At 38.8% G+C, this 17211-nt stretch overlaps 1 protein-coding gene across 1 annotated transcript in view; it reads left to right on the top strand.

Annotated features, from left to right (window-relative positions):
• ZNF385B (zinc finger protein 385B) overlaps positions 1–17211 on the top strand; it is a 572754-nt gene that overhangs the window by 230323 nt on the left and 325220 nt on the right. Inside the window, exons 2-3 of the mRNA XM_011966298.1 lie at positions 14571–14716; positions 15433–15732. Coding sequence (XP_011821688.1) covers positions 15435–15732 — 298 coding nt within the window. The 5' untranslated portion in view covers positions 14571–14716; positions 15433–15434. The remainder of the gene's footprint in view (positions 1–14570; positions 14717–15432; positions 15733–17211) is intronic.

Raw genomic sequence — 17211 nt, 5'->3', positions numbered from 1 at the left:
TAAGATTAAAATTGCTGTGTCTTAGATGATACATATGCTTAGCTTAGTAGACACTGCCAGTTTCCAAAATGGCTGTACCACTTTATACTTCCACCTACATATACAAGTTTTGATTGCTGCACATCTTCATGAAACACATATTTTCTGTCATTTTTACTTTAACCACACTGGTGAAGATAATGATATCACATTGTGGCTTTAATTTGCATTTCCCTGATGACAAATGAGGTTGAGTGCCTTTTCACATGTTTATTTGCCACTGGGATACGTCTTTTCTGAATTCACAGTTTTTGTTCATTTTTCTATTGGGTTTTCTGCTTGTTGATTTAAAGGAGTTTTCATATGAGAGTAATGTGTTGTATATATGTATTGCACATATCTTTTTCCACTCTGGGAGTTGCCTCTTAAATATCTTAATGTTGTATTTAGATGAAGCAACAGTTTTATTCTTTTTTAAATTTGTATTTTGGGTTCGGGGGTACATGTGAAAGTGTGTTACATAGGTAAACACATGAACAGAGGTTTGTTATACAGATTATTTCACCACTCACGTATTAAGCCAAGTACCCAATAGTTAGCTTTTCTGCTGCTCTCCCTCTTCCCATTCTTCCCCCTAAAGTAGATCCCAGTGTCTGCTGTTCCCTTCTTTGTGTTCACAAGTTCTTACCATCTCACTTACAAGTGAGAACATGCAGTATTCAGTTTTCTGTTCTTGCATTACTTTGCTCAAGATGATAGCCTCCAGCTCCATCCATGTTACATGACCTCATTCTTTTTTATGGCTGCATAATATTCCAAGGTGTACATTTACCACATATTCTTTATCCAGGCTGTCATTGATGGGCATTTAGGTTAATTCCATGTCTTTACTATTGTGAATAGTGCTGCAGTGAGTATTCATGTGCATTGGTTTTTATGACAGAATGATTTATATTCCTTTTGGTATATACCCAGTAACGGAATTGCTGGGTCAGATGCTAGTTCTGCTTTTAGCTCTTTGAGGAATCGCCATACTGCATTCCACAATGGTTGAACCCATTTATCCTCCCAGCAACAGTATATATAAGTGTTCCCTTTTCTGTGCACCCTCACCAGCATCTGTTACTTTTTGGCTGTTTAATAATCACCATTCTGATTTGTGTAAGATGGTATCTCATTGCAGTTTTGATTTGCATTTCTCTAATGATCGATCACATTGAGCTTTTTTTCATATGCTTCTTGGCTGCATGTATGTCTTCTTTTGAGAAGTGACTGTCATGTCCTTTGCCCACTTTTTAATGGAGTTGTTTTTCTCTTGTAAATTTGTTTAAGTTCCTTATAGATGCTGGATATTAGACCTTAGTCAGATGCATAGTTTGCAAATATTTTCTCCCATACTGTAGGTTGTCTGTTTACTCTGTTGATAGTTTCTTTTGCTGTGCAGAAGCTCTTCAGTTTAATTAGATCCCACCTGGCAATTTTTGTTTTTGTTGTGATTGCTTTTGGTGTCATTGTCATGAAATCTTTGCCAGTTCCTGTGTCCGGGATGGTATTGCCTAGGTTGTCTTCCAGGGTTTTTATAGTCTTGGATTTTACATTTAAGTCTTTAATCTATCGTGGGTTGATTTTTATATATGGTGTAAGGAAGGGGTCCAGCTTCAATCTCCTGCATATGGCTAGCAAGTTATCGCAGCACAATTTATCGAACAGGGAATCTACTCCCCATTGCTTGTTTTTGTCAGCTTTGTCAAAGATCAGATGCTTGTAGACGTATGGCCTTATTTCTGGGCGCTATATTCTGTTCCATTGGTCAAAGCACCTGTTTTTGTACCAGTACTATGCTGTTTTGGTTACTGTAGCCCTGTAGTATAATTTGAAGTTGGGTAATGTGGTGCTTCCAGCTTTGCTCTTTTTGCTTAAGATTGCCTTGGCTATTCGGGCTATTTTTTGGTTCCATATGAATTTTAAAATATTGTTTTCTAGTCCTGTGAAGAATGTCATTGGTAGTTTGATAGGAATAGCATTGAATCTGTAAATTGCTTTGGGCAGTATAGCCATTTGAATGATACTGAGTCTTCCTATCCATGAGCATGGGACGTTTTTCCATTAGTTTGTGTCTTCTCTCGTTTCTTTGAGCAGTGTTTTGTAATTCCCATCATATAGATCTTTCACCTCCCTGGTTAATGGTATTCCTAGATACTTTACTTCTTTTGTGGCAGTTGTAAATGGGCTGCCTTTCTGATTTGATTCTCAGTTTGGCTATTATTGGTATTAAGAATACTAGTGGTTTTTGAGCATTGATTTTATATCCTGAAACTTTGCTGAAGTTGCTTATCAGCTGAAGGAGCTTTTCTGAGACTATGGAGTTTTCTAGATATAGAATCATATCATCTGCAAACAGATAGTTTGACTTCATCTATTCGTGTTTGGATGCTGTTTGTTTCATTCCCTTGTCTGATTGCTCTGACCAGGACTTCCAATACTATGTTGAATAGAAATAGTGAGAGAGGCCATCCTTGACTTTTGCTGGTTTTTAATAAGAATGCTTCCAGCTTTTGCCCATTCAGTAAAATGTTGCTGTGGGTTTGTCATAGATGGCTCTTATTATTTGGAGGTATGTTCCTTCAATACCTAGTTTATTGCAGGTTTTGTTTTTGTTTGTGTTTTTTTTTTTGAGATGGAATCTCGCTCTGTCACCCAGGCTGGAGTGCAGTGGCCGGATCTCAGCTCACTGCAAGCTCCACCTCCCAAGTTCATGCCATTCTCCTGCCTCAGCCTCCCGAGTAGCTGGGACTACAGGTGCCCGCCACCATGCCCGGCTAGTTTTTTGTATTTTTTTAATAGAGATGAGGTTTCACCATGTTAGCCAGGATGGTCTCGATCTCCTGACCTGGTGATCCGCCCGTCTCGGCCTCCCAAAGTGCTGGGATTACAGGCTTCAGCCACCGTGCCCGACCTTATTGCAGGTTTTTAACATGAAGGGGTGTTGAAGTTTATCAAAAAACTTTTCTGTGTCTGTTGAGATAATCATGTGGTTTTTGTTTTTAGTTCTGCTTATGTGATGAATCACATTTATTAATTTGCATGTGTTGAACCAACCTTACATCCCAGGGATGAGGCCTACTTTATCATGGTAGATTCACTTTTTGATGTACTACTGGATTCCGTTTGCAAGTATTTTGTTGAGGATGTTTGCATCAATGTTCACCCAAGGATATTGTCCTGAAAGTTTCCTTTTCTGTGTGTGTGTGCCTGTGCCAGGTTTTGGTATCAAGATGATGCTGGCCTCGCAGAATGAGTTGGGGAGGAGTCCCTCCTCCTCAGTTTTTTGGAATAGTTTCTATAGGAGTGGTACCAGCTCTTCTTTGTATATCTGGTAGAATTTGGCTATGAATCCCTCAGGTCTCGGGCTTTTTTGTTGTTGTTATTGATATGCTATTTACAACTGATTCAATTTCAGAGTTTGTTATTGGTCTGTTCAGGGAATCAATATCTTCCTGGCTCAGTCTTGGCAGGATGAATGTGTACAGAAATTTATCCATCTCTTCTAGTCTTTCTACTTTGTGTATATAGAGGTGTTCATAGTAGTTTGTGTTGGTTGTTTTTCTTTGAAGAAACAATTTTAATTTTAGTGTGCCCCAATTTTTTCTCTTATAGTTAATACTTTCTATGTCTTTGCCTACTCCAGAGTCATGAAGATGTTCTCTTTTCCTTTAAAAACTTGATTATTTTTTCTTTAACATTTAGATTTGCAATCCTTCTGGAATTGACATACAGTGAAGGTGAGGATCAAGATAATTTTTCCAATATGTATATTCAAGCAACTTACTCCATTCATTGAAATTACTATCTTTTTACCACTTTGTCATAAGTTACCTTTGTCAGTATTGTCATAAATCAGATTAATATATATATGCGGGGGTGTGTGTGTGTCTGGACTCTTACTTCTGTTACATTGGTCAGTTTATTTTCCCTTGGGCCAAAACCAGACTGTCTTAATTAATAGAACCTCATAATATGCTGTGACTTAGTGTAAGTCCTGCTTCTTCATTGTTCTTCAGAATTGCCCTGGCTATTCTTGGTTCGTTTACCTTTTATATACATTTCAGAATCATGTTGTCAGTTTGCAAAAAGTAAACCTGCCGGGATTTTGGGTAATATTGCATTGAATCTACAGATTAATTGGGGAGAATAAATAAACTAGTTTTGAAATACGAAAATGCAAAGTAATTTAAAGCATGGAGTGACCACATGCTCCATTTTACCTGGGGCAGTCCCAGTTTAATCTGTTGACTGGGCATTTTGTTCAATTTAGCATTTTCCCTGGGCAAAAGTGCTCTTATTTGTCTGATTAGTCATTTGACTAGCCTATGTAAGTTTGATTATTTTTATTACAGATACAGTATCAATTTATTGCCTAAGAAAACAGTTGCCTTTGGCAATAAGTTATCCTAAATTAATATTTCTCAAATATTTCTAAATGTCACTTTTGGAAAAATTATCCTTACATATACTTGATTTTCCAAATACGTATTGTCAACAAACCTTTCAGGAAGAGTTAGGAAGAATACCCTATTGTGATGTTTGGAATAAAAAGTTTTCTTAACTGGGAGAGAAGGGAATTAGTAGGGAAGTAGCCTACAGTCAGGGATGAGGTTCAAACAAGGTCATGGCACATTTGATTCAGTTCCAGGTATGTGCTGGAAACCAAGTGACAGTCACTCCAAGGAGACAGAATGGAAGTGTGGAAAACAGAAAACACAAGGAAGCAGAGAGGCAGTGTGATGTTTATTCAAAGAAATTCTTCAAATTAGAGAATGAGGGCTGGGCTTAACTCCTGAGAATTTTGTATGGGACTCTAGCTTCCCAGCCATGGTGTGGGTCAGGAAGCCCCATCTTGCCAGCCCTGTAGGACACCTGTGCCTTAGAGATGAGAGGGAAGCATCCATGATTTGAGAAGAAGGTTCTGGAACGAACAGCCTGGACTTTTGTGTCTTTTCTAGGGGCAAAGGAGACCCTGGAAATACTGTTGTTCATTCTCTAACATGAAGCAATCAAACGCTCTTTCCACATCTTGTTGGTGGCAGGGTAAAGTCTGTTGTTGGCTGCCCAGTAGGGTCTCAGACTAGAGAAGAACCTACTCTCAAATAGCGGCAATCTAGCGCAGTGGTTCTCAACATTGGCTGCCCATTAGAATCCCCTGTGAAGGGTTATGCTACTAGGCCCAGCTGCCACACCCACTTACCCTCTCTTCCAACCCCAGCAGCAACCAATTAAATCAGAATCTGTAGCGATGGGAGTCTGGCATCAATATTTTTAAAAACTGTCCTAGGTACTTAAAAATTATGTCTTTAATGAATAAAAAATATATAAACATCATGTTTTAATATATGGGTGCATTGTGGAATGGCTAAGTTAAGGTAAGTAACATATCCATTACCTCGCATATTTGTCATTTTTTTGTGCCCAGGTACTTTCAAGACCCACTCAGAGGTTAGAACCATGGAGTCATACTTGACACTAGTCTCTCCCTCTGCCGCCAGGCCCACCTAATCCAAGACATGTGGATGGGATGTTTCTTCTCCAAGTGTTTGGAATTAATCCACTTCTTCCATTGCTGTCACCATCACCCTCCAGGGCCGGGTGCCATTTTCTCTTGCCTGGAAAATTGAAATAGTCCTGAACTTGTCCGCATCCACATGACACCTTCTCTATTCTGCACCCTATTTTTGAATCCAGTTGTGGTTTTTTTCACAGCTCAAATTTGATCATATCAGGCCCCCAGTTTAAGGCACTTCTGCACTTTCCCTAGACTGACAGCTCACATTGGCCTGCAAAGGCCTGCATGAACGACCGGGCCCTGCTCTGCTCTGCAGCTTCATTTCACATCTCATTCTGCCCTGCTCTCTCCACTCTAGATGGACTAGGCTGCTTTTAGTTTGTCACACCTGCCATCTTTCATCTCGCTTGTAGACCTTTGTACATAGGATCTCCTTTGCCTGCAGTGTTTTTCCCTCTACTGCTCTTCATTCTTTAGCTCTTAGTTTCACCATCATCACATCTTGTCTGACCGCCCTGACCAAGGCAAACCCTGTTACAGCACTATGATTTTTAGAATACTGGTTACAGTTGCATTCGATCCATACAAGAGGAAAACAGATCATCAACTTCTTGTTAATGAAATTGTAGTTGAATATAATCAATTTAAGAGCTCAGTCCTAATACGTTTATGTATTTCAACTCTCAACAAGTCTGTTATTTAACCGGAACTCTGTGAAAACCATATGCACATTTAAAAGGCTAGAAATAAACATGAATGATTATTGTGTATCAATTATAAATGAAAAAGACCAGAAGTAAACATATAATGTTTTTGGTTCACTTTTTTATTGTTGTTGTTATGCACGTGTAACAAACTGTGGTTCACTTAGGTAGGAATATGAAAGATTTTTCTCCAATCTTTTTTCTGTTCTTTGTATTCTCCAGAATTTCTAGAATGATATAAATTACTTTTATAATAAATAAAAATGCAATAATTTCAAAAATGTGTTTAGATGGACCATATAGAAATTATGACTGGAAATAAAACTAGACTATGTAATGTGTTCTCTTTGATTGACTCTACCTATACTTTCCCACAAAGCAAAATCCAGAGAATACCATTCTTGTTTGTAAACTTGTAAAGATGACCTGAGAATTCAGTGAACTGAAAATATTACTTCCTTGATGGATGGGTCTGTCTTGTAGGAATCCATCCGTTCAATTGCTTGTGTTCCTTTCCACCCATAGAATGTTCCATAGCAGGTAGGAGAGCTCAGTCCCACCTCCCAGGAAGACTCAGCTATTGACTTGCTGGGGTGCTTCCAGGACCCTCTTAGGAAAGTGTATATGGTTGCACTCCAGCCCTGGAAATTGTAGTAGGAGGAACAGAGCTGCAAGATCTGCCCTTGCCCAGGTTTTTATGTTGGTTATATTTTGCAGTTTGCTGTCTTGTGCTCTGCTGCTGTTTCATGCTGCACAGCAGTGCCCTGCAGGGTGGAGGGAGAATGGAATCTAGACTTCCTCATATAAAGAAGACTATGGAGCCCAGTCAATAAAGATTGTTTGTTCTCATAGCTGGGGGTATACTGCATACACATTTTGGTTGAATACCAAAAGCTAACTGTTAAAATCAGTATTTGACTAAGAATAAAGCCCAATTCTATGATTAAAAATAACTCTTGACACTTAGGGAGGATGAGGCCGGCGGATCACTTGAGCTCAGGTGTTTGAGACCAGCCCGGACAACATGGTGAAACCCTGTCTCCACTAAAAATACAAAAATTAGCCGGGCATGGTGGCACATACCTGCAATTCCAGCTACTTGCGAGGCTGAAGTGGGAGAATTACTTGAACCCAGGAGGCAGAGGTTGCAGCATGCCTAGATCGTGCCACTGCCTGCCAGCCTGGGAAACAGAGCAAGCATGCATCCCCGCTGCCCCCTCCAAAAAAAAAAAAAGAAAAGAAAAGAAAACCTCTTGATATGAGGAAGTAAAAATTGTGTTATGAGTTAAGTATTACTTAATTATCTTTTTGAGGTAATAATTTATTTAGAGGTAGCAAAGCTGATCTTTTGCTTTTAATTCATCTTTAAAAGATGAGAATAATTCTCAAATAGATTCCGTTTTCTCTAGAAAAGTTCATGCCTTCATGAAATTAAAAAAATAGTGCTTAAGTATTTATTTAATATCATTACAAAGATTAGAGTTATAGTATAATTTCCATCCTAATAGTATTTGTTTATAGATATGTGTATTTCAGAGTATGTATATGTTTTGTCCATAGTTACTTAGCTAGTGCTACATTTAGCTGTCAATTTATTTTTCTATTTAACTAATTAAGAAATTTTGTAATTGATTTTTCATGAAATTAACAGCTTTCATGTTAATTATTGTGACATTTTATGCTTGTAAGAAGAAATACTTTTCCTTCTACCGATAGAGTCTCAATGTCATAAGCATAAAATAATACTTTCAATTCTAGTTTTATCTGAAATATACATATACAATTGATATTCTTGCATTAAAAATAAAATCCATTCCTTGTTCTCATTATTGTCATCATTATGCTATTTGTATGTGACCATAGCTTGAGATACTTTGATGAACAAGTATGCTGGAAAAGATACTGATTTACATAGGTGTTGAACAGTTGGATCTTCTGAAGGCCAGGAACAAATTAACTATCAGCTTTTGGCTGAAGCTGAACTATAGCTGAATTAACCATAACACTTATTTTATTTTGTCAAAGATTTGTGGAGAACCTTGTAAGTGCTAGACATCTGATTGACTTTGGATCTACAATAATAAGTGAGAATAAAGTAGCCTTATCTTCTTTACATTTAGGTAACATAAATGTCCCAGCCTGTTTGCCCATCATATTACCTAATTCAAAAAATAGTTCAAATATCTCCCCTACTAGCTGCAAGAATTCCAATGTTTTATCAGTTTCCCATCCTGAACATTTTTTGAGCCCCTGAGATATCCCAAGCCAGTTGTTGTTCAACATCTTAACCAGCTGTGTGGTTTTGGACCACTAACTTCCTTGTCGTTGGTCACCAGCATCCCTCAGCCCATTGTTCCTACCCTTCCATATATGGCTTTCACCCCAGATGCCATCCCAGACTCTTGCACAATTCCCCACAGTAATAGGAAGATCAATTGTGATGTTTGCATGACTTCACTGATGGTTTGAAGATTTTTAAAAAAGGTGTGGGATGTTATACAAGAGGATACTTCAACAATTGTAAATAGATATGGGGGTTCCCTGCATGGGCCAAAACCCTCCTCAGGTGTTTTGTATTGTGCAAAATCTTCTCTGCCCGGTCTCAGGCCTGTCACCCCGTTTCAAGGGTCAGCTTACCCTTCCACAGCAGGAATGCCTGGAACAAGATTCATATGTCTGGATCCTAGGCCTCCTGTTCCCTCAGGCCCAGAAACAGTCACAGTCTCATACCTCTCAGTGTCTGTTTCCTGCCCCCTGTCAATCTTCTGGCAAGACTGACAATGAAAACATCTCTTCCTTCTCGCACCCTTCTACAAACGTGTGATCTTTCTCTTTAGTTCTTAGGATAATTCAGAACAACATCAGTACTTTCTCCAAAGTTGGGTTTATTCAATCAGGAATGACCCCAAATATGGGGTCCATGCAGTATAGTCCAGTTCAAGCTTCAACAATTCCAGGCTGTTCTTTTGGAGGTAAGATGTGTTCATGTTCTTGCAGCTTCCAGTCCCCACTGATCTCCTGTAGTTAACTACTTGAACACATTCATCTCCCAGCATCTAACAAAAACTTTCAGGGACAATACAATTTAAATGCACTTGCAGGAAAGAAATATTTTATGAAAGAAAAGATAATTTGCAGAGATGCAGCTGTGTCACAGTGAAGACAACCTTTTATATGATTGTGGAAAGCAGATTAAGTTCCTTGGAGCTATATTATCTCCAGAGCCTCCATTGCAGAATAGCGTCTATGCTTTACCTTTACATAATATGAAGATCCTCTAAGATGCTTTTTCCAAAATAAAGAAGTAGTGCACCTCCAAAGCTGAGTTCAAAATTTTTCCACAAGGGAAACAAACTGCTAGGAACATTTAAATGTCAGTTTTTCTGACTCATCCATTGATGTCAAATAATCCCAATCTCTTGGGATTCACGCTAGACCAGAGCACCCCAATTAAAATCTATTTCACTAGTACTCAACAAAGTGCCAGTAAGTACTTGGGGAAAAAATGAGACCAAAAAACTGTCTAGTGAAATCAATTACTAAGCAATAATTTCATTCAAATGTAAAAAGTTCAAAGTATTTTGGGGACTGTTATGCAGAGAGTTCTCCATAGTCACTCTCCTAAACAACAAGTAGCAGAAGGATTGCCTCTTCTAGTGTATCACAAGCTTTTTACTTTTTAAGGTTCTTAATTTTATACATTTCTTTAACCATAGGGGCAAGTATAGCGTATTGTCTATAATCAGTGTTTAATAAATGATTAGTTGAATTGGATCAAATACAGCCTCTCATATCTGAATCCTATTATGAAATATACAAAAACATTCAGTGAAATGAACATTCTCTAGTTTTCGCTGAACATTCTCTTAGTTTTCTCCGAAACTGTATTTTGGGGAAAGAAATTGTTTGTAGTCTGGTACTCAGAACTCAACTTTTTGCCTCCCTATGCGTAGAAGTTCAGAAGGCAGCACCGGCATTTCAACATAGTTAAATGGGTAAAAAGCAATGCCAGAGCCCTATATCTTCTCCATCTACGTGTTTTAATTTTCACAAAGTATTCCCCAAACTTTCCCACAATACCCCGTGTTCCATTGCCTGAGAAAGTTGGTTGCAGGAAAGAGCTAATGTCACATAGATGCTGACGCAGTATACCCATGTTTTGTCAGAATTTGAACTTTAAGCCTTATTTTTAAATACAGGATGAAAGACTGTCCTAAACAGTTGGGATTTTAGTTTGCAGATGAGTGATGATGCTTTTTCCTTGGGGAGCACACCGTTATTACCATTCCTAATCTTAGAATGCAAACAGCTGTGTGCTTAGCCCACATACAAGCTAAAATAATTAGAAAACATTGACCTTGGCTGGGTGCAGTGGCTCATGCCTGTAATCCCAGCACTTTGGGAGGCCGAGGCAGGTAGATCACAAGGTCAGGAGATCGAGACCATCCTGGCCAACATTGTGGAACCCTGTCTCTACTAAAAATACAAAAATTAGCTGGATGTGGTGGTGTGTGCCTGTAGTCCCAGCTGCTCAGGAGGCTGAGGGGAGAATCGCTTGAACCCAGGAGGTGGAAGTTGCAGTGAGCCAAGGTGGCACCACTGCATTCCAGCCTGGGTGACACAGCGAGACTCCGTCTCAAAACAAAAAAAAAAAAGAAAGAAAACATTGACCTTCATTACTGGGTTCACAACCAATGCTACACACGCATACACCCCACGCCCATACCACACACATACTACACACGCTACATATACCACACACACCCCCCACTATACCCATATACCTCCTACACTCCCCATACATCCCCCACACACACCACACATACTTCATACGCCATGCACACCACACTCATACACATCACACTCACATAATACCATACACAGACCACAGACATATCACACACACTCCACACCTATACACCCCAGCACATACCACACACACCCTACACACTACACATCACATATACCACAGACCACAAACACATAAAACACATATACACACACATCACACTGACCTCCCACCCCGCTCACCTCACACCCTCCCACACAAATACAGCACGTTCATTTATTCAGCCAACATTGATTAAGTGCCTATTTTATACAAAACACAATCTTAGATGCTGAGGATACAAAGATGAAAAAAACATAGTTTTTATACTCAAGGAGCTTAAAATCTAGCAAGGGAAGAAAATGTATACCTTTCCAAAGAATTTATTGTTCTTTGTTGTAACTTCCTTGTTTTCTCCTCTGTATTTCTCATTGGATTGTTTGGTCCTCTCAGACATCTCCTTGACCACGTTCACTGTTTTCTCCCAGGCATCCTGCCCTCTGCCTACCTAGTCTGTAACAATATACTGAAATGAGCGAGTGAATAAGTAAAACCATATACATGTCATAAAACTATATAAATAATTAAACCAATAATATAAGAATTGTGTGTTGTGCTAACTTTGTGAACACGATGCCTCAGGAATGCAGAGGTGGGAAGAGACCCTGGCGAGGGAGCATCACGAAGACATCAGGGAAAGTGGGGAGTAAGGAAACGGCCATCTTGGATTTGGCAATTAGAAGTGTTTATAGTGACTTTGCAAAGACAAGCACTACCTGTGGAAAGGAGTTGCAAGCCAAGTTGTTAGGGGTTAAGGAATTAATGGGAAGTGGATAAAACTGATTGACTTGAGTTGGAGAATGAGCCTTTTCACACTTACATAGAAGGGGAGGCAGTCTCTTAACTTGTTCTCCATCTGATGAGGCCACTCTGAGTCAAAGATTGTTTTACTGTACATGTGCAACAGAGATGTCTTTACCCCCAGATCAGTGTCATATATTTTTTTCAAATAATTATAGAAAACAATTGGATAACAATGCAGGTCAGGGAAAATCCTAGGGAAAGTTGTAACATTGGAAAATTTCCTGATGGATTGCCTCCTAGTGATTTAAAATCACTCCTTTGGATATTCCCTGACTGTCCAGTTTGAATTCATCAGCTCTTTTCTCCAAAAGCAGCAACTCAAGAACCAACCTTTTCTCATTCTTTTGCCTGCACTAAAATATCTTATTCTCTTACAAATGTTAAGTTGTTGGTCATCTAATCTGGTGAAATAATACAAAAAAAGCATAGAATTTTTGGTTCAGTTTTCCTGACTTTTCTTACAGTCATTCCTGGCAGTCCAAAGCACAGTGCTGCCCACTGCTCTGTTTAAAATCAGACACCCCCGAAGGTCCTTCTCTCCCACTCAAGTGAAACATGTAATTAAGATAGTCTGATGAAAAACTTTAAAATAGAAAGTGAGATTTTTCTCTCTTCTTCCATTTAAACTCACTGTTACTTTCCCCTTAGCGAGAAAGCTGACATTATAAATGTTATCACATTCACACATATTATAAGCCTAGAAATTATATCATCTCAGGCCAAAAGTGGATGCTGAGACTCTGATAGCTTGCCTCTCTGCCACCTCTAGGTCTTTTCCCCAAGACCTCTGCAGCTAAATATACTTTGGTTGCAAGTGGCTATTAACAGAAGCTGACCTTATTTTTCCCCTGAGAGAGAAGGAAGTGTGAAGGCAGAACTAGGACTAATAAATTGGGATTTGGTGAACAGAATGCATACCCCACCCCCAGGCATTGGATCTTTTCTAGAGTGGCCCATGAATGCGATGTTGGAGGTTTGGGAGATCACTTGTGAGAGTAACTCTTGGAGAATTGAAATACAGTTGAAAGGTTATGAAAGATGCTGGTACTCTGAAAGGTTGCAGAATTCTAGAAGAGCCATTTATTTTATATGAAAGATTTCTTTCTTCCTACTTAAAATATGTATATTTAAATAAATCAAAAGTAGAATACTTTCCAGGATAAATGACAATCATAAAAGCACAGGTAACATGGCTTTATTTTTTATAAGATAATGCAAACAAAAGAGTCGTAGGAACATTATGATGTATGTCTCGCGTCTGTGAAATACCATGTATTAGTTTGCAATATGGACAAGCCTGGGCACCTCCAAGGTTAAATTGTCAGATGAAAGTGTCAACAGTTCTCCACTGAGTCAAGGATCTTGCTTGCTTGAGTTGAAATACAAACTTAGGTTTCAATGATTGAGTACGATGGTGCCTGGCCTCGTTCTGCAAGGTTAAACGTTACTGGCTTTTCTTATGTTTCACAGTGGATTAGTTTTCTAGACAGGGCAAAATGTTAGTAATGAGCTCATTTTAAAAATCACTTACTTATTTCAACTAATTCTTATTATGTGTTTTAATATTTTAAGAGAAGATATAGATATTTGAACATAACTAATACAGCACTGATATTTTCTTAAGTTGTATGAGAAAAGTGACTTTGTGATAACATAATATCTTAGGTTTAAGGAATAAAAGAAAAAATATTTATGTGCAGTTCAAACCCCATTTCAATTATAGCTGAATTATTTTCTGTAGCTTAGCTACAGGAACTGCTTAAACCTGATTTCTGCATAGTTTGAGCAGACTTTAAGGCCGGAGCTAAAAGGAATAGATTGACTTGGAAAATTTTGTGTAAGAGAGTTCCTTAAAATGGCATTATCAGGTTAAAGAATTAAAAGGGACAAGTAGATTTTGCATATCGAAATTAAGTGTTCAAACAACCTTCACAATTGGATGTATGGCTATGTACAAGGAGATTTTTTGGCATACTGTACATTAGAATCAATATCTGGTTTTATGGTTATGCCTTTTCTGAATTTTAAACATCCTGCTTGTGAACACTCCAAATATGGACTTGTCTCTAGTAGCTCATTCCTTTTCTTAGAGCTCTGAGAAAACTTGGATCAAAAGGACTGTTGAAAGCCAATGCCTTGCTTTGTTTGTTCTATAAGCAGAAGTCCCTTACAAGCCACAATCCTTCCTTCATATAAACTCTTCATCTCTTATGGCACAGCACTGCCACCTCAGCCATCCTTCCTCACACATACCCTTTTCCCTTAATTTTTGCCAAATTCCCCTCCCCCTTTTTTTTGGGAAGTGTCTTTTTATTTATTCAAATTGTAAACCAAAACATTGTTACAATCCCACCGATAATTTTGAAAATGCTGGTATTCCTGGTATTAACTAAAATGAAAAATTACATAAAATGGCACTGAAAAAAAATGTCAAGACAATCTTCATCAATCAAGGGTCTCAAAGTTTTGAAAATCCTTTTTGAATCTTCCCTTAGTCTGTAATCTACGTCTGTACTTTTATCTAAACAAATGAAGAAAATAACAATACTTAAAAATATACAAAATTGTGTCTTATTCTATTTTATTCTTTTTCAATTACCAGTTTACTAAAATTTTATATTATTCTGTATTTCAGATGTTCTACATTTCAACTCCATCAAATATTAAATTGATGTTAATGGGCTAATGTAATGAAACAACTTGTTTCACTACAAGGATAAGAAAATATGTCCAAATTCCTGTCAGCTGACTTATCAAGGGACGTTTAGAACACAGCCCAATGTAAGTTGCAGACATATGGTGTTTTGTTCTTTGTTACCTCCCCTGCAGTTAAGGCATGTATCTGTTTGTATATGCCCAGGTATATGCTGATTGTGTATACGTTTGTGTCTGCACATGAACATTTTCACAATCCCAGATTCATACCATCATTTATTCCTTCCTTCAATAAAATTTGAATGCCTATTATGTAAAAGGTGCAGTTGTAGGCCTAAGGGATATCCAGAGATGAAGTGACTATCCTCATAGAGCTTATACTCTAATGGGGAGACAGACATAAGCCAAGTAAGTGCACAATTACCTAAGAAATGCATACTCTGATAGGTGTCACATAGCACGATGTGAGCATATAACCAGATCTTGCCTTGTGTCCAGGGTCAGAAAGGGTTTCATGTAGAAGGTAATTTGCCAGCGGAGATCTCATGGGTGGGAAGTTAAAAGAGTAAAGAGGGTGGGAGGTGATGGGAAGACGGGCAAGGATGGGGTAAAAGGGCTCCAGGCGAAAGGAACTTCTGTTCCAAAACCACCAGGCACAAGGAACTCACGTTGAAAGACCATACTTGCTTACTTAGGTACTTCTGATGATTATTTTTCTAGGAGTAACCACTGGGTAGCTGGGCAAATTTTAACTTAAACCATTAAAGATGAATTGTAATCATACTAGAAAATAAGAAGGGTTATGTAATTTCAGAAGCACTTGTACTTGTTTTGATTTTTAGGCATGAGGTACTCCTTAAGCCCTGACAACCATCTTGAAGATGGAATCATGAATATGGCAAATTTTCTACGGGGCTTTGAAGAAAAGGGGATAAAGAACGACAGGCCTGAGGACCAGTTGAGCAAAGAGAAAAAGAAAATTCTTTTCTCCTTCTGTGAGGTGTGCAACATCCAGCTGAACTCTGCAGCCCAGGCTCAGGTGCATTCCAACGGCAAATCCCACCGCAAACGAGTGAAGCAGCTGAGTGATGGGCAGCCCCCACCACCCGCCCAGGCCAGCCCCAGCAGCAACAGCAGCACAGGTAGGAGGCAGGGTCCAGGGTTCCGTGTGCCGTGGGGAGAGATGGTCCTGGTCTGGAAAATGAAGGATTTAGAACAAGACTTAATTTTTACCTTAAAACTGGGCCACCACGATAACATGTACTCTTTCTCCTACAGGTAAAATCCATGAACTGTTTGTCACGTCTCGAAATATTTGTTACACCCACTGACATACACTGGCACACACACATGTACACACACGCGCGCAATTTGTATATGGGGCCAGAGACTTCCTGTATCCCCACAATGTGTGAACACTTCTGAATGTATTTTGAAATGTGTTTAAAATGCATCAGTGATGTCATTTTTCCCCTCTCTTAAAATTAGCTTTCTTGGGTTTCCTTTATCTTCTTTCTATTGGGTGGCATACCATTTGATAGTGTATAAAAAGCTACGGCTTTATTTATAACATCCTATGATGCAGGAGAAGAGCATTAATTTTGCATGTTAAACTTGTCATATTCTTTTAGAGAGTTGCCAGCAGTGTGCTGGGTGTTCTAACAATAGGAACAGGCATTGCCAAAACCAACAAGGCTTCCCTCTGAAATCCAGCACCATCATCTATCACTTTCACTTGCCTCTCACCCTTTCCTTGTGGGCTGGATAGAGGCAGAAGCTCAGGAATTTTTGCATTTCTGCCTCTGCCCTGAATTCTAAACAATCTTTCACATCCTTTATGTTGTTCTTGGGCAGCCCCTCTTCCTCTACATTGCTGGTCATCGGGTATCTTCACTGTGACAGAGTTAAAGAAAAATGTGAAATGTATCGTTATCCATGATGAAGATTTCTACAAAAGGTGGGCTTCCTCCCAAGGGTTGAGGTGGGAGGCCAAGATAAGCCTCCTCCCAAACGTGGGGGAAGAGCTCCAACTCCTGCTCTAGCAAGGGTTTGTTCTGTAATGAGGCCCCAGCTTGAAGTGAGATGATACAGAAAAAACATTTGTTGAAATTTCACTCAGTGCTGTTACATGGTTCTTGGTGTGCTGTAAATAAATAATTTTTGTATTTCAAGGCAAATCTAACTACTTTTTACTCTGTTGATGATTTAATATCATTAAATTGTTTTCTTCAGTCAATATTTAACATGCTGTGAAAGAAAGTAAAGGGGCTTACAGGATATAAAATACACACTTATAATAGTAGAAAATTATTTTTCCATTTTCTATTTGTTATGATACTTATAATTATTCCAAGGTGTATTGATTTACCTATAGTTATATATTAAAAATATAGTTAGTGTTACAGCCGGGCACAGTGACTCACGCCTGTAATCTCAGCACTTTGGGAGGCAGAGGCAGGTGGATCGCTTGAGGCCAGGAGTTCAAGACCAGCCTGGGCAACATGGTGAAACCCCGTATCTACTAAAATTACAAAAATTAGCCAGGCATGGTGGCACACACCTGTAATCCCAGCTACTCAGGAGGCTGAGGCAGGAAAATTGTTTGAACCCAGGAGGTGGAG

Source organism: Mandrillus leucophaeus, unplaced genomic scaffold, assembly GCF_000951045.1.
Source record: "Mandrillus leucophaeus isolate KB7577 unplaced genomic scaffold, Mleu.le_1.0 Scaffold754, whole genome shotgun sequence".
NCBI classification, from domain to species: Eukaryota; Metazoa; Chordata; class Mammalia; order Primates; family Cercopithecidae; genus Mandrillus; species Mandrillus leucophaeus.
Note: the sequence above shows the minus strand (reverse complement) of the source record. Positions and strands in the feature narration are given on the sequence as shown.